Raw genomic sequence first — 23,646 nt, forward strand, 5'->3', positions numbered from 1 at the left:
CGCGGAGGGGCGGGGTGGTGCCTGCCGGCTGAACGCGGCGCTGCGGAGCGTGGTATGGCGGTGTTGGGAGGGCCATGGAGGGCCGCTGCTACGGGTGTGCCTGCAAGTTCAGCCTCTTCAAGAAGGAGGCAAGTCCGGCCGAGGGGTCGGCGGGGCCGGGCTGGGCCGTCGGTGCGTCCCGTCGCTGTAGCCCGGTGCGGGTCGCGCCGCGCTCCGCCGCTCGGGAGCTGATCCGCCCGCTTCGTGTCCCCGCAGTGCGGCTGCAGGAGCTGCGGGCGCTCCTTCTGCTCGGCCTGCCTGAGCTGCAGCGCCACGGTGCCCCGCTGCGGGAGCGCTCCGCAGAAGGTGTGCAAGCAGTGCCACGGGAAGATCACCGGGTAAGTGCCAGCGGGACTGCATCCTGCCTTTGGTTTTTCCTCCCAGTGTTCGTGGGTAGACCGTGATGGCCCGGCTAGGAGAGGCCAGAATAAGCCCCGCTATTATTTTTGCCGTTTGAAAGGATGATCTTTCAGATGCGTGGTAGTTTGGTAGCCTCTTCCTTCCCTTGTTTGTTTAATATCGGTACTATGGATTTAGAGCAGGAGGAATTCTTCCCTGCGTGGATAGCAGGTAGATAGTGTGTGTTGGCTGTGGTTTTGTAGGCTGCGTGAGTTGGTGTTCTGCACTCACCCAGCTTCCACAGTTGAACCCTTAGAAATGGTTGAACCCTTGAAAATAGTCCAGTGAAGGTGTTGCCCTTGTTTGCCTTTGCCTGTCCTTAGCACAGTGCAGGTAACTGTGCCTTCTAAGAATGAATAAAGTGTGCTAACTACCTTATGTAAGCATAGGTCAGCAGCTTGACACAAACACAGAGAGGCAGAAAACAGTTACACAGGATTGACTGATGTTCAAGTGCCCTAGAAGATGTCGTCACGGTACTGGTGATTACATAATTATTTCTGTAACGTTTTATTTAGCTTCTGCATTATATAATTTTGTGTTTGTTGCTCCTTTCAGGGAGCTGTACTGTATGGAAGCTAATTACCTTGGGAGTCCTACCTAACTGCGCTCTCTGCTTGCTGAACTGGGGCGTGCAGGCTCTGGGAGGCCAAGAGTCTTTCAGCTCCTCCTGGTGTCCAGAGTAAATGAAACAAATTTTGTCCAAATGCAAAACAACAAGAACATAGGACTAGGAATGAAGTCACCTCCTGTCTAAAGCAGCTGTATCATCTTAGTCACTTTCATAAGCTGATCACTATATTAATGGGGTCATGAAAGAACTGTACCAGGTGATCAATACACACGTATTCTGATTCCTCTTGGGCTGAGAGAATAGATGATTGAAGCATTGCTGGAGCCTTGAGTTCAGAGATAACAATGTTTTTTATGTTTCAGACAAGAATCTCAAAGCAGTTCAGCAAAATGGTCACCACCAGAAAACTACAAAAAGTGAGTTACACTTGCTGATCAGCCACCTGTTTCCGCTGTAGGGTAACCTTTCAGACCTTCAGCTCTTAACCCCTGTGTCCTCATAGAGTCCAGCAAAAGAAGGAGGTTGTGATGTGGATGTTTGCTTGTTCAATATTGGATTAAGGATGGGCTTTTTGCTTTGTGGGCTTTTTGGTTTTTTTTTTATTGGTTTTTTTTTTTGTTTGTTTGTTTGGTTTTTTTTGTTTTTTTTTTGGTGGTTGTTTTGGAGGGTGGAAGGAGACACTAATTCTGAATACGCTCACAAACAACAGCCTGTCTGTGTTAATCTTTGACTGATTGTGGTTGGCTTGGAAATAAGTCTGCTGGTGAAATGTTCCTTGTCTCCTCAGAAATGTCACGGCTGCTTCACCTGAGAGTTATGGTTTTCCTTATTCATAGTAGTGCTTCATTGTGCTGGTATGGGAGAGCCTGGTACAGGAATGAGAGGCTTCTTTTCTATGCTGATGTCCTTCAAATAGCTTGTGCTCATAGAGGATGTTTTCAAATCTCAAGATTTAAACCTCTGTTTTCAGTTGTCTTTTTCCATCCCTGTCACAGGCGCGTAGCAGCGTTTGAGGCTAAGCAAAAGCATCTGAAAGGACAACAGAAAGCAGATGCAAAACCACTCAGTCAAGATGACTCCAGATACCGAGGGCTCTCCAAAGAAGATAGAGCTATTGCAGAGAGACTGGAGAAGCTCAGGGAGGAAAGGAAACCCAGTGAGTTTTGGAGGACACCAGAAATTCCCTGGAAGGGAACGCTGCTACTTAAAAAACTATGGGAGGGAAAGGGAAGTGCTGGGCAATCAGTATCTGCCTTCTCTGGGAACTGAAGGCAGTGATGTGATCAGAGCTGCCACAGTGGCCAGGTTCTAGATTAATCTTCCACTTGGGATTTCTCTTGAAATCGCTTCACAGTCCTGGGGCAGTGTCTTACCTATGAAATCACTCCCTTATTTTTCATTGTTTGGTGGTAAAAATCTGTTGGGCACAGTAGCAGCAGAATGGAAGGGGGGGGGGGGGGGGCAAATCATTTTGCAGAAATCATCCTATGTGTTGCTGTGCTGAGTCACAGCAGTACCAGTCTCTGTGGGGTTATACTGTGAATTTTGCCTCACAGAGAACAAAACCAGGCTCTTATCCCAGTCCACAGCTGTCAGATTCTGGAACAGCCTTGGAGTGACTGTTGGAAAGTAAACCTTTAAAAGAACTTGCATATGGTCTCTAAGGGGGAAAAGGCACTCCAAAGTGGTTACCTGATAATGCAGGCAAGTTTTCAGTCTGATGCCTGGGAATATGTTAAAGGATGTGGGAGCAGTGGACTGTACTCCCTAAAGGACATGTGTTTCTCTGCCTGTCCCTCATATCTGTAGTCAGCTGATTGCCAAATGAGGTTACACTAACACTGGTCTTAGGATTGGAAGAATAAACTCAAGAGGAGGCAGTGATTCAGGAGAAAAGGGTGGCAGAGAAATCTGGTTACTGCATGATGACTCTTCCTTTGAGTTAAGGACTGAGGGAGGTTTTTGCGCAGGTGTTTAGATTATGATTCTGGAAAAACAAAAACAAAATAAAACCAACTTGAAGCCATTTGTTTTCAGTAACCCCTCCCTTGGATTATTCTGAATTGCAGAGTCCATCCCTTCACAGGCTGAGATCGAAGCTAGGCTGGCTGCACTGAAGGAGGACTATCATGGACCCATTCCATCTGTGCAGGAAATGGAGGACCGGTTGGCTGTCTTGCAGGGGAGGGACCCTCCTTCCAAGGCTCCCAGACCAGTAAGCTCTCCCACCTGTGTCACCAGCTCTGTATTCTAAGCTGGTACAGCGTGTTGGCCTTTCTTTGTCCTTCAGCATTTTTTGCCCAGGTGTCTCCCTTCAGAAATCTCCATTTCCTGTTTACTTTATTACTGGCCAGAGCAATGGTCTCGTTCCTGAGAAATTGTTTCCTCGTGCTCCTTTTTCAGCAGTGATGCACGTGCAGCTGTTCTTGTGGGCTTTAGTGGGGTTGGTGACAGGGACTATTTAGAAGGACGCTTTGTTTATATACCAGGAGCAGTAGCAGAGCTGGGTTTGAGATTCATCAGCATCTGCTGCTGTACATTCAGCCCCACTTTGCCTAGTTTAGGTGATTTTGTTAGAGTTGTCTGCATTCAGCAACACTGAGAATGAAACCTTGAAAGGCTTACACCAGATACTATAAACTGAGTCTCCCAAATCAGTAGATGCATCTTTTTTATACTGTTTCCATATTATTTTTTTTTTTCAATTAAGTATGGCACTTTCCTCACATTTGCTTTCTCCCATTGCCCTCCTCGTTCCTTAGGTACACCAACCCCCTGATACCAGAAGTCTGTCTCAGCAAACAGATGACCTGTTAACTCAGCTGGCTGAGGAAGTTTCCATTGATGAGCATTATAGTCCAGGAGTCCAGCCTCGAGGTATCTATTTTGGCTTCTGAAGATCTGTTCCTGTCTCTTAATGTGTGTGCTATAGTGAGAAAGGAACATGTGTTGCTCTGCCTAACTTACACACTGGGCACCTAAATCACCTGTCCTTATGTCCCCCTTGTGACGCGCGGATTGGCTAAGGACAGTCACCCAATAAATATTGGTTCTCATTGTCTTTGCCAAGGAAATAGTTCCATTTTGTTATTTTCTTTGGGTTGTATTACTCAGCTTGTTCTGCCCTGTTTCTGTAAGCTGACACTTACCCAGAGGGAAGCTGTTGCTATTCTTAATGTGTCTCTACTCTCTTGGAAAACATCAGAAATCTGGGATACCATTGTCTTCCCAGCTGCAGTGTTTTCTCTGTAATCTCCCTGTAAAATGCAGATTGACTCGCTTTCTTCTCTTCACATAAAGTGCAGATCCTGTTGTGACATGCCTTCTCTTATTTATAAATGGAAAGTATCAAGGTTCTTACATGCAATTGCTTTAGTGGTGTTGGCTGTACTCAAGGAACACTGCAGCTGAGTCACCAGCGTGTTCTCTGTGTCTCTTTTCAGCTGTTAGTGGCCGAAACTTGAATGACCTGAGTAGGGAAAGTGAAGATTGTGTTTCCCATGCAAATCTGGACCCAAAACAGCTAGAGGAAGAAAAAAATAGACTTCTGGCAGAGGCTGCTGCTGAGCTGCGAGAAGAAAACACTAGGCAGGAAAAAATCTTAGAGGTTGCTAAGAGACTGGCAGTACTCAGAGGCCAAGACCCTGAGGAAGGTGGGTATCAGTGAAGAGTACAGTCCCGAAAGAGAGACCAGGTTCCTGTGTCAGAATAGTTTCTCTTCTGAGAGGCCTTTACCTATTTAATTCCTCTGTTCTGCAAGAAGCAGGCTGGGATTTTGTTATCTGTGAAGTTGTAGAGGTTTGTTCATTATGAAGTCAGCAGGAAAGGTTTTAGCTAAGACTAAGGCTGGAACTGTAAGCAGAGGCTTTTATCTTTCCCTCTTCTTTGAGACTGTTCTAGCATGCTCTGAGGTGTTTTTTAAAAGCAAAGCTCTCTTTTTATCTTTCCCTTCCAACTTCACAAACATATGGTAATGTGCTTTTTGAAACACTCCCCCTCTAAAATGATGTGTCTCTGCCAGAGCCAGAATGCCTAAACCAGCTCTCACTAGAAAGGATTGTCTCTGGAACATAAGTGACCACAAAGTATGAGGCAGATATGGGTCACAATCTCTTGTCTCATTCCTGCAGTTACACTGGAAACTTACAAGTTCCCTGACAGCGATGAGGAATTGGATGAGGAGGAAGCCATTCAGAGAGTGCTGAAACAGGTCAGAAGTGGCAGCTGTGGCCTTGTTTTCCTTTCCTTTCAGCTATTCCCAGTGTTTTTGTTACTAATGAGCATGTTTCTGGGCAGTCTCATTCCTTCCTTCTCCTAGTGCTTTTCCAATACTAGTTCCTGTGCAGCCATTCAGCTATAGGAGGAGCATTTGCTGATAGATGCACTGCAAAGAGTAGTGCATTAGCTGAGGTCTAGCCCCTGCTGTTGCACTGTCTGTTCAGAGTGCAGGCAGAACAGACTCACGTTTGTCTGGATAATGCTACATGGATGTGTTCAGACCAATCATCTCCAGTTACTGCATGGGCGGGGAGGGGAGGGCAAGGAGAAGAGAGGAAGGTTTGTTTAGAACAAGGCTCCCAAATGTATTCAAAACAAGAGTCTTCTTGCTTTTTGTTATTGTCAGCTTACAGAGGAAGCAGCCTTAGATGAAGCGTGTGGATTCAACATTCTTCCAGATCAGACCACTCAGCCAGGATTCTCGCAGCAGAACCTACATAAAAAAACAAAGCAAGGGGTAAGTGAGCTGGTCAGGGGCTCTTGGAATGATATACTCTAAGGTCCAAGGAGAGTGCAGCTCTGCGAGAAAAGTTTGATGTACCCCATGGTCAGTTTTGAGAGGGGGAAAAGACTACCTAGCTTCTCCAGAGCACACAAGCTGAGAATTAGTGGCATCTGCAAATCCTGAGCACAGCTGTGAGTCATCTTTTACTTCTAAAAAGAATTGCTGTCTGGAATCCTTTCAGGCTGATTTTCTGCTGAATGAGAAAGTGTCCTCTAAATCTAGAAAAGTCAACCAGAACTGACCTAGCAAGGTGAATATTACAGAATTTTTAACTTGCCAATAAAATTAGGTCAAGAAAACCATGGTCTAGTACCAGGGCCTGAACCAGGGTAAGTGGGATGGTTGCCACTGCTTTCAGCATGTGCAAAACAGAATCTCTAGATAGTAATCAATTGGCTGGGTTCTCTTAAAACGTCAGAGGAAGGTACTGGTAACGAGATACTCTACGTTCAGAGTGGATACCAGCCCATTATGGAAATGTGTACACCTTCTCTAATGTATATTATGAGAATTAAGTGGACATGTGAGTCACAGACACCTGACTGACCTGTCCCCGGTGCAGTAAATTATTTAATTGTAAGCATTATTGAAAACAGCCATCTCATAGGTATGCCACGTTGCACTTTTGGGATCACAGAATTGCAGAGGTTCCTTTGCAGTAGGAATAGTCCATTACTTGGTATTGCTGTGGTGCCTGTTAGTAGATCTGGGCTTCAGCCTTTAGCACAGTGCAGGCAATGCTGATGTATGTTGCTCTAGATACTGAATGAGGGTGTTTTCCTTCTAAGCAATACAGATTCATGGGCAAATGCTAGTGGTATCTTGGGTATTTATTTAACCACCTACATACATGCATAGGGAGCCTATCCTTTGACTTTCTTGCAATGCTTGAAAACCTTTGAACTATTTGACATTCTGCTGCATTACAATGGAAGTCCTGTATAGTATCTGCTGTGGTTTCAATTGTGTCTTTGTTTTCTTTGTGAATTAGAGCCAGACTCCAACTGCCATAGCTCTTGCTGAGGCAGATGACAGTGATGAACATGAGTTACCCTGGTGCTGCATCTGCAACGATGATGCCACTTTGCGATGCCATGGCTGCAGTGGGGACCTCTACTGCCAACGCTGTTTTCGGTAAGTCTTCCAGCTCCTCTTGTCTGAGGGATAGGCCATAGGTAAGTTTAGCTGCTTTTGTTTGTTCTTCCTCTTGGGCAGAAGAACAGAAAGTAGGTGGGGAGATATGAGGAACACAGGTCTGAGCTGAACGGTAGTACTGAATGGGAATACTTTTTATGATCAGCGATTACCCCAGGCTTCAGGCACTAAACTGGCCGTGGACAGGAACGTTCTGTCTGTACTGCTTTAGTGCATGTTTGGGCACTTTATTTTGACTGTTATCTGGAACAGTTGATGTGTGTGGAATAAGGGAGACTATTGTTCAGCACCTCCTATGGTTGTTTGTTTTGTTTTTTTTTTCTATTGACTCTGATGGATAATCTGGGCTAGATTCGACCAGAAAAGGAGATGAGATAGAAAAGCTTCAGGAAATTATACTTAGCTTGAGACCATGAAGTCTTAAACTGTATTAAAAATGTCAGGTATACGGTTTCCGTGTGGGAGATGTAAGCTTCTGTCTTAACACTGACTACTTTGTAGCAAGACAATGATGGCTGCCAATACACTGACAGCCACAGCAGTTATTTTTCAAGGTCCTATGGAGCAGGCTGTAGTTTTAGCTGCTGTCATCAGAGTTGCTAATGTGCCTGCAAATCACAGACCTGGTGCTGAAGATGAGTCTCTGGTTACATGAAGCCCTCAGAGAGGGGGGCTGAAGTTTGTTGCTGTGCCCCCCATTTCAGCAGTCAGAGATGAACAGAGCTTTTCATAAAGCATGTCACAGGTTTCTGTTACAAACAAGTCTCTTGAGTAACCAATCCACATATTTGCTGGTGTGGTCTTGTCAATTAGCCCTTGGAATGGGCTTCTTCTAGAGACTGCTCTTGAACAGTGGCTAAGTGTGAGTTTCCTGCCTGCATATTTACACTTGACTGCTGTTTGTTTTTGCTCCTCAGGGAAGGCCATGATGAGTTTGACATGAAGGACCACCGTACCTCTCGGTATCGTCTTCCTTGCAAGTAGTGGTGATCAGAGTCATTGCTGGCAGAAAAGGAGATGAACTCCTCCCATCTGGCCCACTCTCTCTTCTGGTCTCCAAGTGGATTTTCAGCCAAAATGGGGTGATGTTTTGGACAGTAAAAGGGTGTGCTATTAGCTAAGAGTGGCTTGGAGGGCATGTGTCTTGGTCCTCGGAAACACAACCAGAGAAGTGCTGGGCTTGTCACCGATGCTTGGGATAAATGAGGATTTGATGTGAGCTGGTGGGTCTGAGTCTACAGATAGAGACAGTAAGGCGTCATGAATAATAGTGAAGATGTATGCTTAAGGCAGTGTTGGCTGGTTGTTAAGTAACCTCCTGCTTTTGCTAACAGCTTACGCATTGGTTCACAAGTCAGCAGAGCACTTTGCACTAAGAAATTGTCTATGTCATGGTCACATGTGTGATGAAAACTTCCGAAATGTAATAAAACTATTTACAGCAGACTGTGGTTGAAATCTCTTCTGGAAATGCCTGATAGCCCTTTATAAAGGGTCATTCTCTTGCAATGGTATCTCAGTTTTGCTGCCAGGTGGATCAGGAAAATATGAAGGATCATGGAAAAACACTTCTGTGGTGTTGCTGGGCTGGTGCAGGGGTGTTGTGCTCCAGTGATGGTTACTCTGCCTTAATGAGCAGTGTTGCTTATATATTTGAAATGAAGAATAATTTTTAAAGATAATTTGCTACAGCTGCACTTTGTTGTGACCAGCAGTGACTGTGCCTAAGTTGGAAGTAGTCTTTGGAAGCAGCATGCTAATCTGGAAAAAGTGTATGTTACTATGAATATGAGGTTTGGCTTTGATTATTAGTTGTAAATGCTGTATGTGTGATTATTTTCTTACCTGGCTATGAGAGAATCTCAGTGTACTATGCTTGTATACCACCCAGGGCTAGTCCAGATGCATGTGACGTGCCAGTGGCTGTAGTACCCAGAACTGTTTGAAGTACATGATAAAACTTTCCTGAAATCAGCACTAATATCCCATCAGGGTGAGCTCTTCCAAGACTATAGCACAACTTGAGACAGCTGTCTAAGGCTGACAAATTCCAGGAGTGTCCGAACAAAAGGAAACCTAAAGGTTTGCTTTTGACAGAGAGTTTCCACTTGATCTTGCCTGTCTGGTTTAACACTGCCATTCCCAGCTGTCTGCCCTGCCCCTGTGCAGGTCATTGCCTCTGTAAGTGAGCTGACAAAACAGTGTTTGCCTGCACATTAGCCGGCCAGAGCACAGTAAATACCTTAAGCTGCATCCAAAGGTGGATTTGTGCTAATATGCTGGACTGGATCAGGAGTTTCAGTAGCAACCTGTATCAGACAACTTGGTGTGGTAATATTTCTGGTTAACACAGTGAGAAATTGCTAGGGTATCTGACAGCGCTGGCTAAACTCATTGTTAGGAAGGGGTGGTGAAACCTAATTCACTGAAGCACAGACTGTTAGAGGAAAGAACATCCTTCGCAAGTTCCTTAACTTTAGAACAGTCAGGAGGGAAAAGTACTGAACTGTTCTGATGCAAGAGCTCACAATGAATCCTGTGTTACACAAGATCTAAGTAAATACTTACTGTCCTGAGGAGTTTGAAGTCTTCATTTTTAAGACTTTTCTGGCGGTTCTGGCTTCATGTCATTGTGGGAATGATGCTTTCTTTGTTGTTATTTGACCAGGGCAGTTAGTGATGACAGCAAGCCAACCCACTGAGTATTTTGTCTCAGGTTAAATCCTTTGTGTTTTTCATGTGCAGAAGATGTAAACAGCTCTCTTTTCTCTAAGACTGATCCACTCCTTTGGGCTTCAGCCTTCCCAAGGTTCTTTCCAAGCAGATAATAGGCAAATTGATTCTTGTTTTACAGCTTTTTTTTTTTTTTCATTTCCTTGTTATCTATGAGCTGGTGATTTACTTGAAACAGCTTAAATGTTTCATCCACCACAGCACAACTTGAATTCCTTGTGCTCCACTGTGAATCCACTGAGCCCTGCCCTGTGTTCATCAATAGTAAAGCAACAGGTAACAAACAGCCTGAAGCAGCTTGTTTAGTTTCCTGGATTGGTTTCTGTGGGTTCATCCCAAGGAATCCAGAAACGTAACCAGCCCAATACCTGAAATAGAACTTAGTCATACATGGGAGACTCACACACATGCTGACTCTTTCACTGCCCTGTCACTAATGGACATTTTTGTGGCTGCTGAGCTTTCTGCATTTAATTGGCCATTTTAGTGGCTGGCCAATCACTTTCCCCTTGTAAAGCCATCCCCACTGTAGCTTGTGCATCCATGCAAAAGAAGCAGGAGGGTGATCTCAATCAGTTGTCTTCAGAAGCACAATTACTCCTCTTTCCAAATGACAGATTGTTATTGTGTGACCTTTAACTGGTCAGTGCACACATAACTGTGTTGCACACACCTTGACCTTGTCCCTGAAAAGGTACTGGTAAAGCAGCAAAGGTAGTGGTAAACCATCAGCTCCTCACTGGGAGGATCAGCCTCAGTGACAGCCATTCAAAGACTGAAGAGAGTTTGGTATCTAATTGAAGGAATCTGTTTGTTTCCTTCATTGTTGTGTGCTATAAGGAAATAAGATGATTTTCTCTCAAAGCGTTTTGTACATGAAATATCAAAACTAGTTTCCTCCCCAGCAAAAATTCAAGCTCATGCTAACAGATGAGTTTGAAATCAGATTAGTTCACAAAGAGAGGTCTTAGATAAACTGCATTAATTTGCTATTGCTTTGGTTCATACAGGTGTGCTTTGCCTTAACTGTTGTAACAAGTGTGTCCAAATATAGCTGCCTGAATAATTTTAAGGGGAATATAAGAGTAGCTCGTAGTAAATGGAAAATGATGTGAAGGTTATTTTATGCACCTTCTTGAAATTTTGATTAGAAAAACACATGAAATTTCACATGTTCTAAATTATCTTAGTATAATCAAGAGGCAAAAGTTACCTGAAAGATACTTTCCATCCATGCTACTTGCAAACCAAATGTTGCAGCCTTATGCTAGTAGTGTGATGGTGAAGAGAAGGTTGACTGGAAGCTGTTTGTAAACAAAATGTACTTCAGTCTGTCCTTAAATGCTGAGAGCAGCTACAAAGTAAATAAAAGCAAGTTCGACTTCTTCCTTTCAAGAACTAATCCCAAAGTTGTTCTGCCTTATGCTGTTGTTTTTCTTTTGTGCCAGAGATGAGAAATCAGTAACACTGGCTACATCTTCTTGCTTTGTATTCTGTTGTATCTTTGTGTTTGCCTGAAGTGTGCTCTTGTGCTGTAGTAATGTTTTGATATGCTGGAAAAACTGCATATCACAGGGGCTAGAGCTCACTCAGTTTTCTGCTGATGGAAGAGAATACACAAAGACAACTTCTACTCAAGCAGAGTTCTAAAAGCTGCTTTTTTTCCCCCCTGGATTCTATGTCCACCTTTAAAGTACGGAAAAAAAAAATAAAAAAATAAAAAAAATTCTTTCCATCACTCCAAATTGAGCAAGTACAGAATTAACTCCCTGCATGGAGAAAAATCTGTCTCTTGTGTCAGAGAAATGGCCCTACAGGTATTTGTGCTGTCACAGCTCAGAAGAATAAAAGCTTCTTTATGGAATATGTGATTAATCTGGACATCTGTGAACTTGCACTGCAGCAAATGACATCTATAGTGAAGGACACAGCTCAGTGGCCTGTCCACCGGGGTCTTTCACCTGAACTTCTGTTCAAACCTATTCTGTGATGTTAACAGTGCTCAGAGCTCTTTGGCACTATGCTGCTTTCTTTTCTTGAGAGCTGTGATTCATCAGTGTCAGCAGGTGCAAACCTGGACTGTATATTTTTGTTGTTTTTCTTACAAATTGGAGACTTGGTGGGCAGGCATGTCCTGTCGACCTCATATCAAGCCAAATTATGTGCATGCCCCTGGGTACATATTGGTACATAGCAGTCCTTCCAGATGCAACTCAGCAACTCATCTCTTGTGTTTGAGTGGCAGGCATGAGAGCATAGGGACATAATGTGAGAGACTGCTCTGCTTAAGTAGTCATCCTCCATTTGATGTCTTAGTTCCCTGCAACACGTGTCAAGTTACTGACTTGCTGAGAGCCTGGATGTAGTTTCCTCTGTGTTTTTCCAGCCACACATTAGTTATAGCCTGAAGAGTTTATGCAGCAAGGCTGTGTCCTACTTTAATTTGTGAGACCTACCTGTCTGTGAAAGACTTGCTGCTTAGAAGCAGGTATGTTTTCAGTTCAGCTTTCTGTAGTGTCTAAAAAGAGAGCAATTTGAGGCAGCACATAGCTGATCTTCTCTGTTTTAATATACAAAATAAGTATTTTACAATGTCTTTTTAAATGGTGAGAAAAATCATTTCCAGGCTTCACTCCTGTAGAAGATGCTTCCAAATCATCAAGTTCTAAATTCTGCAAAGACCAGATGCACTGGAATGTTTTCCTTTGATCCTACCGTATATTTTCTGTTGAACCTTCATGGCTAACAGAGGCTTAATAAGATCTACAAAGTACAAGCCATGCTGTAGAGCCAGGTATGGCAGTAACAGGCAAAAGATCGCAGTTGGGTCCCAGCCAGACTTGAAACCAGGTGCAGCTTTACAGTAATCAACTTTCCATGTTGATGAAGGAGTGATAACCAGGGCCTTGTTTTCCTTGTGGTGGATGGAAAGAAGGAAGTTTTATGTGCTCTTGAGAATTGTATTTGATGCTCCCAAGCCAGCTTGGAAATTCCTAGAAGAAACTAAAGGAAGGACATCTTGTCCTGTTCTCCAGGTTAAAATGCCCTTTGAGAATCAGGAAAACATACAGCTTAGCCTCCTGCTTTGCATGTAGATCTGGAAGGAGTGGAGACTTCAAGCCACTGGTACAAAGTTCACAAACTCGGTCATGTTTCTTAATAACAAAATGCTAAATGTATTCTGAAGTGATCTTGCTGATCTGTTTTTTATGGGGAAGACACATTTTTCCTTGTGGCCAAAGTTGGATGTCCCTTACTGGTGAGGTAACCTCTTCTGAGGATTGGTGATTCTCCGGAGACCTTTCAATCGACTGAGCAATTCTGTAATGAAGTCCTACAGTAAGAATTGTAGGAAGAAGGATGTTAATTCCATTTTTCACTGGCCCAAAGAGTACTATGTCTTTTACATTATTCTCACATTTTTCTTCATGCTGAACAGAAACCAGGATTTTGACATACACTAAGCAAATGCATCTTCTAGCTTAGGAACTGGAACCTTTTGATGGCTGAACAGAACAGCGTTTAAAAACCCTTCTTTTTTCTTTCCCTGGCTTCCTCTAGAGCAGCCATGTTTGCTTTTTTTCCCCCCTCCTGCAACAGCTAGCCTGCCTTCTTCCCAGTGCCTGCTTGTTCCACCTTTAGGTGACCTCAAGATGTTGTTATCTCACGCTCCCCTGCTTCCCATTGCCACAATAACCTCCTGCCCACTCCTGCTGCCCTCCCAATGTAGGGCAAAGCACGCTGTCCCTCTTTTTGCTTCCTTGCTGAACCTGTGAAGCTTCATGTAGGGGATTGCAAACCTCACTGGATCAATGCCAGTTCTACAAGGAAGTGGCTGGCAGAGAAGGGGGTGGAGCAGGACACACGTAAGACTAATGATAACCTGGAGCAGGGGTTGATGATTGCCAGGCCAGGTAGTTGAGCAGTTAATGGAGATAAACCCCGTTGCTGACACAGCCAAGCACTACGGACCAAACTGGGTCATCTTGTTATTCCAAACAGAAATCTAAGCAACTATTCTGACTTCTTGATATTCAGGTTATGCTCTCCACTCCAGTAGATTAAAAGAGTTTAAACAGTATTAAATTGTTTTATTTAACATTATACTAAAAATAAACACTCTTGGTTCACAGAGACCAGGAATTGTTCACACTGTAAATTCTTTTTTATTAGCTAGCTCTTGATTTGTTTATTTGTAATTATTAGTGCTATAATGGATCTATTGCCACTCTAGTCTAGTTGGACTAGATGATCTTAGAGGTCTCTTCTAACCTTAACAATTCTGTGACTCTCTGTGACTTGTGCAAACTTTGCCCTCTCCAGTGCAAGTAGCATCACAGTAAAGGCAGCACTGTAAAGGCATTTGTCTCACTTTCTGTATGTTTGTCATTGTGCAGCTAAATTGAAAGGCTGGATAAGGCATTTAGATTGACTAAAAACATCTGAGCACAATGTTCACCTGCAATGCTGAATCCCTGAATCAGGGATGGGGGACTCTGCACACTGCAACATATGGGGAAGGCAATAGCTGTCTGATGCCTGTGCCACCCAGCAGAATAGTGGGCTCTGTTCCTTTGAATACAGGGACAGTTAATGATGTTTCCTTAACTCCCTAACTCAAAATTGAGACATGTAAAGTTCACAGGGGGGAAAAGTGTGTGTAAAACTAGCATAAGGGGTCACTGCTCAACAACAATCTGTACGAACAAACACACTCTTAGAGCACAGCATAATATATGTATGTCAGTGGTGCTTGACTCACCTCTGTTGGGCTGGAGCACTCATGGAGGATTTCCTGAAAGCCAAGGAGAAATCATTTCAATATTTCATAAGTTGACCCTTCCCTCCAGCTGCAAAAAGAATGTATAATCTTGCTATTCGTGACTGGCTACAAGACATAGGGAAGCAGCATTCATTAGAGCGTGCATAATTTTCAACAACCCAGACACCACTGCTATGCTGTGTTATACCAGCAGTTCCTATTTTGAAGTTACCAAGTTCCTCTGTCTGACCTGTAGTTTTAATTTCTGTTCTTCATTAGGGACTTCCAGGAGATCTTCAAGGTCAATTACTGGCCCAGGAACTTCTGCATCCGTTTTCTCTCTTAGCTAAAAAGAAGAAAATGAAAACCAACATAGTTCATAAACCCTCAAACTTAAGAACTTTATAGACCATCTGAAGAACTGAGAATCTGAGAAGAAACTAGTTACAAGAAAATCACACTGCAAAGCTGACATTGACACAAATCATCTCAAAATAAGGAGGTTCCTACCAAGAGGAGGTGTATTCCAGCCCTTCTGTGGTGGATGCACACATATTGATTCATCATCTGCTCCCACCTCAACACTTGATCCCTGCTCAGAGATCACGATCTGTGATGGGAACACCTTTTCAAGAATATCCAATGTCAGTTGCTAACTGCAACGTAGTGTAATCCAGCTTGGGACAACCTACTTCTGCAAAGAGTGCATGTAAAGTGTTCAAACAGAAGCTGGTCAGGTTCAATCTTAAAGAGGTACTACAAATACAAGGAGATTTTAAGCTTTCTGGCTCCATACATTCACATGGGTGGTAGTTATACTATGGATTTTTGCAGTAATGAAGAAGCAAACAGCTGTACTTTTGAAAGGCATAACTTATTATTTATCAGCTTTCTCTAATAGGAATGGGGGTTATAATACAGATTTAATGTAAGAGAGACCGACAAGCTTTGGTGGTAGGAGTCTCAGCACAAGTGAATGTTATTTAGGAGCACTTGTGAGCTTGGCCACAGGTACATTTTAGCTTCACAAACCCCTACAAGGTTGTAAGGTGGGCTGCTGTTTCCAATGTAGTTGCAAAATGAACCTTTAACAACACGACACTACTGATACTTTATCACAGTACTCAGCAGAGTAAGGATAATGAGTGAACAACGCAGCACCTAATAGAGATGCCTGTAAAACATTAAACAATAAGGACAGTATTTACAGGAAAAAAAAAAAAAAAAAAAAAAAGAACTGTTTCCCATCAGTCTCTGACACGATGCCAGAGAGGAAGCAGAAAAGCAGTAGGAGATCAGCTTTGTTACACACCTGACTTAACAACTAAGAACAAAACAATTGCACACACTGTACTGTGACCCATACAGCATTTCTTCATAAAAGTAATAGTTTTCACATGACTATTTAGATAACAGTTGTTAATCTGGTTTAAGTAGGGACTGTGGTCCAGCTTCGAAGTGCAGGGAAAGGTATTGAAAACCCAAACTGTCACCCAAGTCTAAGTTTTGTTGTGAAAAGCCTCATGGCAGTAAATAGCATAGCAATCAGATTATCTGTATTGGGAGATTATGTTGGATCTAATCTTGCTGGCAGTTGACCCTGCAGTGCCATTTATTCTGGCTGTCATGTGGGTTTCTGGAAGACATGGATCCAGAGAAGCCCAAGCTAACAGGGCTAACTAAATCAACTTACTAAATTATTGTAGTATTAACAATCTCTGATGTGGATCATCATTGCAGGATGTAGTTCCTATCAGGAATGTCTTAGTATGACCTGGTACACCAGGGAGTTGCTAAAACTGTTGTGCTGGAGTGGTGCTAGCAAAGGCAATCTATTTGCAATCTGCTCTCATTGCATTATGTTACTGGTGGTACCAAGAAATGCCTCACATCTATCTCAAAAAAAAAACCCAAAAAAACCCTCTCTGAACTAATATTTTAAAGCTACAGCCATCACCCAAAGGGCAAAAGGTCCCGTTGCTCAAAGCAGCTGCTATTCTCCTTGCTCATTTCCTCAGAACTATTGTGTCCCTTTTGCTTAGTCCTTCAAGTTGTGAGCATCAGTAGGACTCTGAATTCACTCTTTTTGCTGGTTCCATAAATGCAGATATAATAAATGAATACGTATTTTAAGATGGAAATGAGATTGTCTCCTATCTCCTCCCTCAGACATTGCCTATCAGGAACACTTGTTTCCTCTTAGAGCACAGTGGTATTCTGGGGTGGCTAGAACCGTTTCCCCTTGGGGAACTTGAATAGATGAAATCTGCAGGCTTCTTCATAGCAGCCTTGAGGTGCTTGCACTTAACTTTATAATGGTGTTAAATTGAGAGATTCCAGTAAAACCAAATAAAATAAAAGCAGAGTTAGCACCATCTTGACTGACAGGATGAAATAGAGGAAATGGCTCCAGTCCTTTTAAAGCTACATAAACCTCAATGGTAAAAGCAGACATTTCTGACATGAGAAGGCTGGAGGGAGCATTTTGCTAGGCAGGTCCAGCCCAAGATAGCTATGTAACTAAATTTCCAAGGAATGCCAGGGTCTAACCTGCCTCCAAAGGGGCAAATGTATGTTCATCATCTCAGGCCAGTTCCCACACTGAGAAGTACTTCCAGAAACATCACATATCCTGCACCACTCAGGCACTGGATCTAGTTGCTCCCAAGTCTCCTGGTTCGACAACTCTTAGATACATAGGAAAAAAGTAGGACTGACCATTGCTGGTGCCAACAAAAATGCAGGCCAGGAAGGCTGCTCTGGGGAGTTGTGTAATTTGAGCATCTGTTTTGTTTTTCTTCCCCTGCTGCCAGTAGCATGTCCAGCATCTTTAAATACAGCTTTGTCCTCAGTGCCTCAGGATAAAGTCACAAAGTTATGGCCAAAGGGATGAAGGATGCAATGAATACCTCAAACCCAGCTAGCTCAGGTACTGCAAGCAGTAAAACTGATGGCAAGGATCTATTTGCAGTAAGCTGAGCAAGCACACCTCTATCCCTGCACACAGCCTCTCATCCCATTCCCCTAACAAGCAAGGAGCTGGTTTGCCCCAGCTACTCACCGGGTACTGATAAAGCTCCTGCAGCCGGGCATTGATCCACTCCTCCAGGTCTAGCCAACGCTGTAGGTCTTTGCGGTTGTACTTTATGGTTAGCTTGCCCAGTCTCCTGTGTGACGATTCTTCCCCAGGTTTCTCTGGAGTCTCAAAAGTCACTCGGGGCAACGCACTGGAGTTGTTGGCCATCCTTACCACTTCTTCCTCCTTATCCCTGGATGCTTTCCTCTGTCTTTTAATGCGTGTCTCCCCGCAACTCCTGGCTCACTGCATGAGCCACTCGTGGATGCTGAAGGCAGGCAGCATTGGTGATGCCAGAGCACTGTGGCAGGTGCTGTAGGCAGGGTTACCAGAGCAGGTTCTTGGGTTTCACCGTGGGCCCTGCTGATGAGCGGGAAGGGAGGGGAGATGTCTTGGTGTAATAACATCTGCTGTTAAAATAAGCCAAGTGAAGCAGGGAACCGATGAACAAAGGTTGTTAATATTTAACGTACGTCAGCTCCATGAAGCAGCAGGAGGTGGGGAAGAGAAGGTTTTGAATTACCTTTCCTACAGGTGTGACTGACGTGTGTGTGTACATCCAATGGACTGATCCACTCTTTTACAAGGATGAGAATGCCAGGTCAGTGGTGTTACAAGCCAAACTCAGAATCAGCGCTCCCAATTTAGCCTTTTCCACAGTCTGTAGTTTTCTTCCAGCTTTCTGTAAAACTTTTGTGTAGGAAAGCTCGTGACCTGAATTTGAGGTTGTCTGATCAAGGCATTTCTGCAATAAAACAAGTCATCTGTGCTTTTATTAAAAAAATAAAATAAAATAAAGCTATATGGTTTATACAGCTGTACATAGTGTGGCAAAGTACTGCAGGTTAATAGATAAAGCATTATCTCCTTCTCATAAAAAAGGTAGCTGTAGATGGTAAATAGGTCCATCTGCTGAAGCATTGTAAACTGGTAAAAGGGTGTTTATTACCACTGTTTAGTTTACGATCTCTTTCTTACTAGAAGAGGGGTTAAAGGTCTGCATCATTATTGCCCAGTCTTATGTTATGGCACATAGGCAGCGTAGTTCAGAGGGACAGAAATCAGACCAGACTTGTTTGTGCAGTGCCAGTGTCCCCTAGATGCTGTGTCACACTTCTTTATCCACCCGTCTCCAGAGCCCTTCCATGACCTGCTGCAGACACTGCTCCAAACCAATTCATTCCATCACGAAGCACATCAGCAGTTCCAGTCCCATAGGCCACATAGGAAAAGAAGATATGCCAGTGCTGGCCTCCTCTGGACATTGCACCAGGTCCCCCTGTCACAGCCACATCACCGTGCCCAGGGGGACAGCAGATGTGGAGAACTGGCCAACAGCAAGTTCTACGTAGGCCACTAGGAAAATGGAGCAATCCAGCCCTTCTTTTTCCCTAAGTTTGAACAAACCTGAAGATTTTCTTACAGAAAATTTCACAAAATTCTGTTTCTGAAGCTTGCTTCAGCACCATTACAGGGAAGGATAAAGTACACCTAAAGATGGTATCCTTGTTCCCTGCTTTTTCAGACAGCCTAAAGCTTGCATTCAGGAGACAGCTGTTGGGAAATTAATTTACTAAGCTTTCCTCACTACTTGATTGTATTCCCTCTCCAGTCTCACCCTGGAAGCTGTCTTATTTACACCAAAATTGCCCAGAAAAATCGATACCATGAAAAACTGGGATCATATTCCCTGAGGAGAGATTCTTAACAGTTAAAAGCATTCCAAAACCCTTCAAACATCTTCTGACACATTTACAACTATTGACTTTTCAGAGGTTAATAGGCAGACTGACCACACAGTAAATCTGAACCAAAGGACACGCTCTGCCCAGGCATCAGTTGTCTCCAAACAGAAACACCCTATCCTGGTGTTCAAAGACTGACATCTCCCCTTTATTCCTACTGCCCCAGACACTGACAGATTTTTCTGAGGGAAGGGCACTAAGACCAGGAAAAGCAGTTGAAACAAAACCTACAGTGATCGAAGATTCCAGCAAAAACTTACCACCCTTCTCCCAGGTCCCATACAGCCCCCATAACTCCCCTCCCCCCCCCCCCCAACTCTAAATGGGCTGAGTCAAATTGATGAAGCAAGAGATAGATGTGGAGAAGAGGGGAACACCTGGCTCTAATGCCTGCTCTGCAAGCAGCTGTTACTTGTAACTTCATTCAAGTGCAAGCTACAGGCTGAGATAAGGCATGTGAGAAGGCCATGGGCAATCTCACTGCAATGCTTGCACTTTGTCAACAAAGCAATAAGCATGGTGCCCTGGTGCTGCCTGGGTCAGCCACAGGGGAATGCCAGAGGCCTTTCAGGATAGCTGCAAGCCAAAGCAAGCAGCCTCGCAGGATGTTTGCTATGCCACTCAGGATTATACGTGCTTAGTCATGAATTCTTTATTACGAGAAGCTGGAGATACAGAAATGTTCACAGATAAAGTAGGGCTCCTCCGGTAATATGCTAATTGAATCAATCATTAAACAAGAGGAAGAAGTGCAAAGACTATGTGTGAAAGCACCCTGCAAAGGCGCGGTGCTGGCTTCAGGGCATAGCACCAGGTGTCCCATGCAGAGCAGGACATGAGGCTGGTTCTCTGCAGGTAGGCTGCATCCCCATGGGTGTACAGCCACTTCCTGCACACGTGCCCTAAGAGAGGAGTTTTGTCTCTGAAAGGAGCAGAGTGGGATTTAATTCTACAGAGGAAGGCTTCTGTGAAGGCTCAGGGCCTGGGTCAGGGAGAACTGAATGCTTGTACTGCAATGCCAAGCAGCTGTGACACCAGGGCATGAGAGCTCCAGTTAGGCTCCTCTCCTCATGGAGCTGATCACCTCCATCTGCAGCTGGGACTGACGATGGTGTTTCTCCTTCTCTGCAAGTCGATGGCTTTTATACACCTTCAATAATTCATCAGGGCTCCAGCTCCTCTTTCTGGAGAAGCAAATTGGCTTCTTTTCCTCGAGTCCCAGAGGAAATTTGTCCTTCCAATCATCCAGAAGCCACTCTTTGCCTGCTTTAGAAAATAATCACTTTCCCTGTGGTTACAAACGTGGTAGTTAACACAAATTAAGCCAGGAAAGGCAGCAGAGGTGACTGTACCAACATGAGGTTGACACCACAAGGTAAGGATGTGCTGCAACCTCTTGCGGGCAGGGGCAGGCACAGGAATGACCCCCACCTCTCAAAGCTTAGGTGAAGCTGACAGTCAGGTTCCAAATGGATTATATTAGGATCTCTGAAAAATCCATCTGTGTTGTTTTCTTGCTCTACCTCTCATACTGCTTTGCACTTCCCCTACAGAAGGAGACCTGCAGTGCTGAAAGTGTGATAGGTGTTTTCATGTGAGCGCTTCAATAGCAGAGTTGGAGGCAAGAGAAGCAGTAGCTGAAAGATGAAGGGAATTCTCCTTGTTCCCCAACCTGCTTACAGCATTTCAGGCTGTCCGTATAGTTCTTGTACCAAGAAGTGTGTTGTGACACTACTCCCTCCAAGGGGTGCTAGGGTCCTGCTGGGAAATCTCCATCCCCAGACGTGAGGCACAGCGATGTGCAGAGGAAGCACTGGCAGATGGCTTGTCTGCGACTGTCGAGGGGCTGTGGCTGCTGGGAGAAGGAGGAGCCCTAGACACCCCCACAGCCCAGCAAGAACAGCTGAGGATGCCTCTGGGGACTTCAATGGGAGTTGTTAAACTTCTGCTTCCTGCCTACGGGAGGCTCTTTGCTTCACAAAAGGGGTCATTTCCATACCTATCTCCCTGTAAAAACCTAGCACAGGCATGGCAAAAATGCAGATGCTTTCTGGCCTAGCTAGTTCCAGCACAATTTCATGTTCCTTTCTGAGGCTCCTGCCCTTTACACCTTACCGTGACTAGCAACAGTAAAATAAGAGCCTGAGCGCCACACAGGATGCAGACAGGAACTTCCCCAAAGAAACAACGCACTCTCTTTGTGGTGCCCTCCTCACAGCTGCCCTTGAAGCAGTGGGAAAGGCTCTGCTGAGGACTCAGCAGCCTGTCATCCTTTCCCTGGCTGCATTCCGCAGGACGGGTTGTTAGTCACGGCCTGTGAGATCCCTCCCTGTCTCCTTCCCTTGCCACATCTTTGTGCCGTCACTTGTATCCGGGTCTCGCCCCTAAACCACACCAGGAGGTTTAACCTGAGGCAAATATGACAAAACAAGCAAGCAAGCAAACCTGTCTCCCCAGCACCAGGTACACACAGAGCGGTTCCCAGATAAAGCCAGGCAGAGTGGAGCCATCTGCAGCAGCCTGCGTGCTGTCGGGAAGCCACTGCAAGCTGTGGTGCCACTTGGCTGAGCAAAGAGTACCTGGAGCAAGTCCTCCTTGTTTGTTTGCCTGCCTGGGTCTACACCTCACGGCAGCCAGGTACCCAGAGGTACTGGGGTCCCCACAGAGGTGATATCAAGGCTGGTGACATAGGCTCCTGTGTGGTTTACTGCAAGCCGTGCATGTCGAAGAGCTGCAGTGATCCTGGTCAAATATTAAGCCACTGTGTAGTTTAACCCCCCAGCTGAATAATTATTACTGCAGAGCTAAGAGCAGGTGCTCCTTGGCCCATGAAAGACAAACAGTAACCATGACTCACTGTGTCAGGACCACTTTTAAAACACTCCCAAGCCATAAAATCACACAGCCTGCTTTCTCTTCATGCTAATATGAGTAACACACAGCCCAGCTGGAGTCATGTGGAATAATTCATTTGGCAGAAGATGAGGCCTGAGATGGGAGCTCTGGGCTCAGAGCAGGTCCTGAGTTGGAAGGAGAGATGCTGCAATAGAGAGAGGTTTCCAGCAGAATTCCTTGGTCCTGGGGCCGTCCTCACTTAAAAGAGTCATTACTGGAGCTGTCCAGAAAACAAAACAAAACAAAATAACCCACAGCAGGTATATTCAGAAATGCTGCTGGCACTGAAGTGGAATGCATCACTCCTACATTGTAGGACAAAACCTGCGATGCTTAAGAGTCTAATGAACAAGCCATATTCATCTGTCATGTTTTCATAATATAAAGAATATTAAAAGTAAGGTCACTTTTTTAGGAAATCATCATAGGAATTTTAGCTGGGGGCTGCTCAGCTGAAAATAGCAGAGAGAACTATCCATAAGAGATGTATTGATCCTGTGTGATCTGATCTGTGTGTTCCTGCTGCAGCAGGGGGAATGGACTAGATGATCTTTCGAGGTGCATCCAATCCCTGACATTCACTGATTCTGTGATTCAATGAACCATACGCATATGATCCTAAGATGTATTTAGCAATGGGTTCCCAGCAGAGAGAGAGATCCCTGGTAATCCATGTTTTAACCTATGGTCTGTAATTTTGCAACAGACTTAACAATTATAAAACAACAACAACAACAAAGCCCTGAATCTGGAAAATGCTCAGGAAAAAAAAAGCCACTAAGATAACGGAGGTGAAATGGAGGCTAAGCCATAAAGAAGTGATTGAAAGCTCGTGGCAGGTTTGTACTAGCAGAACGAAGGTGTGATTTTACTGAAGAAAATAGGAAATAAGCTTCTGAAATTAAAGGACAGTAATGCAAAAAAAAAAAAAAAAAAAAGAAATGAATGTGAAGTAACATTGAAACCCTTTAGGGTGAGCACGGAAAAGCCTGCAATGGGAGACTGGTACAGACTTCTAATGGGAGTAAAGGAGATTAAACCCCACTCCCCTGCAGGCTAGATCAGTTTAGGCTGAATCACTTTATGAAGGGGCTTACTCATTCCACACACATTGAAAAAATGGGAGGGGGGGGGGGACTGAGTGCCTCAGGCGGTGCAGAACAAAAGGAGACAATCCTGGCGTTGTTTGATTTCTCCAGCATCACTGGGGCTGCAGGCAGAAGCAGGCAGCAGAAATTGAAAACTCTGGATGTGAACAAGCTGAAGGCACAGCCATGGCTCACCATCTCTGTTCCAATGCTTGCCAATCAATACCATCCTGCATTTGCTGCTGCCTTTGAAGTGATGCCATATTTCATTAAAAATAATGTCCAGGCAAATTACAAGCACTCCCTGCACTCCTAAGCTCTGCGATAGAGAGATAAGAAGAGTTTACCCAGGGGCTTTGGGACTGTTTGTAGAGGAAGGGGGTGGTACCAATGTAGC

The 23,646-nt window shown here is 44.4% G+C and overlaps 2 protein-coding genes across 2 annotated transcripts; one reads left to right on the forward strand and one right to left on the reverse strand.

Annotated features, from left to right (window-relative positions):
* On the forward strand, window positions 1-8,401 carry ZFYVE19 (zinc finger FYVE-type containing 19). The gene is made up of 11 exons (XM_015864454.2): window positions 1-128; window positions 256-377; window positions 1,375-1,428; window positions 2,008-2,168; window positions 3,082-3,227; window positions 3,775-3,889; window positions 4,456-4,665; window positions 5,143-5,222; window positions 5,637-5,747; window positions 6,787-6,929; window positions 7,868-8,401. Exons 1-11 carry the CDS (start codon window positions 75-77, stop codon window positions 7,932-7,934), a joined length of 1,263 nt encoding a protein of 420 aa, XP_015719940.1. The 5' UTR covers window positions 1-74; the 3' UTR covers window positions 7,935-8,401.
* Window positions 8,402-9,814: 1,413 nt separating this feature from the next.
* On the reverse strand, window positions 9,815-21,984 carry PPP1R14D (protein phosphatase 1 regulatory inhibitor subunit 14D). The gene is given in 7 exon segments (XM_015864457.2): window positions 9,815-13,017; window positions 14,446-14,478; window positions 14,696-14,791; window positions 17,507-17,728; window positions 17,731-17,931; window positions 18,045-18,266; window positions 21,846-21,984. Coding segments are annotated over 6 exon segments (669 nt in total). The 5' UTR covers window positions 18,081-18,266; window positions 21,846-21,984; the 3' UTR covers window positions 9,815-12,936.
* Between the last annotated feature and the right edge of the window lie 1,662 nt (window positions 21,985-23,646).

Source organism: Coturnix japonica, chromosome 5 (assembly GCF_001577835.2).
Source record: "Coturnix japonica isolate 7356 chromosome 5, Coturnix japonica 2.1, whole genome shotgun sequence".
Lineage (NCBI taxonomy): Eukaryota > Metazoa > Chordata > Aves > Galliformes > Phasianidae > Coturnix > Coturnix japonica.

Bases quoted from the DNA above. Each gene is read 5' to 3' on its own strand.
- ZFYVE19 (XM_015864454.2), top strand. From the start codon at position 75: ATGGAGGGCCGCTGCTACGGGTGTGCCTGCAAGTTCAGCCTCTTCAAG. The intron at 378-1,374 runs GTAAGTGCCAGC...TTTATGTTTCAG, and splicing joins TGCCACGGGAAGATCACCGG to ACAAGAATCTCAAAGCAGTT. The intron at 5,223-5,636 runs GTCAGAAGTGGC...TGTTATTGTCAG, and splicing joins TTCAGAGAGTGCTGAAACAG to CTTACAGAGGAAGCAGCCTT.